General features: G+C 40.6%; 1 protein-coding gene across 1 annotated transcript in view; it reads right to left on the minus strand.

Moving 5' to 3' along the window:
• The window catches only part of epha4 (EPH receptor A4), an 80,338-nt gene that overhangs the window by 12,989 nt on the left and 66,047 nt on the right, over positions 1 to 1,302 (minus strand). Inside the window, 2 exon segments of the mRNA XM_015390559.1 lie at positions 164 to 416; positions 855 to 913. Coding sequence (XP_015246045.1) covers positions 164 to 416; positions 855 to 913 — 312 coding nt within the window.

Raw genomic sequence — 1,302 nt, forward strand, 5'->3', positions numbered from 1 at the left:
TTTGTTTCTGTGTGTGTGCAGGTTTGAAGGGTTCCACTTTAATCATTGATCAGGGTCTTTTTAATCCCCCCCCCCCCCCCCTCCTTCTATTATCCGCTGGAGCAGAAAAAGAAGAGGAAATAGATATTGATTCTTTAGCTTTATTATTTTGTCATTGGATGACTTTTCTGTGGGTGCAGGAGCAGCACAGACAGCAGATTTAGCTTCTTTATGGTTCCTTTTTTCTCATCCTGGCTTTCTGAACGTTTGGTTTTTACAGACAACTTTAAATAAAATAAAGCAAAACGCTTGTTTCCTCTTACCAATGCCGATAACTTTCTCGATCTTGATACAGGAAGCGTCTATCTCTTTGGCGAACTCGCGGACGGCTTGATTCGGGTCCTCGTAGGTAAACGGGTCGACATAAATCCTGACACCTGAGAACAGAAGCATGAAAAGAAAGGATGGAAAAAGAAAGGAGATGGTTAATTCATTCCGTCAACTCCGCTCTCCTCCCTCCATCTGTTCTTTATTTCCATCATGCTGCGGGCTACACCGCCTTCCTCTGGACCCTCTCCTCCTCCCCATACCTCGCTTCCCACTGCGACTCTATTGCTTTTCATGTCACTGTGACTCCGATGAAGATGGAGCTCATTAACTTGAAATTCTTCTGGCATGCAAATAACGACGTTGATGGCTTGATAATGAGGTGTTTGAAACATGTTAGCAAGCAAGTACATTAACTTCCAAATAGTTTATTTCTGTCCCCGTTTTATGGGACTGTGCGGTTTAGCGTGCGTGTACGTTAGCACACCTGGCGGCGCTAATGGTTTTCAATTAGAGAGCGCGTAGGTGGACTGTGAGCTATGAGTTACCTTGATGTAAGTGCTTCTCTTCATCAGAGTCCTGCTTAGCTTTGCTGTATTTACTCCTTCTGGGGAAAAAACAAAACAAAACAACAAAAAAACATTCTTAATGTGATTTCACCATTTATCACATCGTAATTCATAACAATGAATTAAGTTAGATGAGAAATCAAAGCATCTCAATTATGATCAACTAGAAATCAGAATCATACATGAAAACCTTCAGCTGAGGGATTCCAGATTTTAAACTTTTTTCCTTCAAAAGCACACATTTAAGATTAACTCTGAACGTATCGCTGCCTCAATCTTTACAAATATGCTGCTAGTTTCTGGTTAGCATAGCTTACACTAAACTATTAGCAATGCAGCGTAGCTAGCATCATGTTTGTACGATGGAGTATCAGACTAGAGATTTTTTTTTATTTTTAAGAATAAAGTCATCATATATCAGCCCGTT

Source organism: Cyprinodon variegatus, unplaced genomic scaffold, assembly GCF_000732505.1.
Source record: "Cyprinodon variegatus isolate N-32 unplaced genomic scaffold, C_variegatus-1.0 Scaffold504, whole genome shotgun sequence".
NCBI lineage: Eukaryota > Metazoa > Chordata > Actinopteri > Cyprinodontiformes > Cyprinodontidae > Cyprinodon > Cyprinodon variegatus.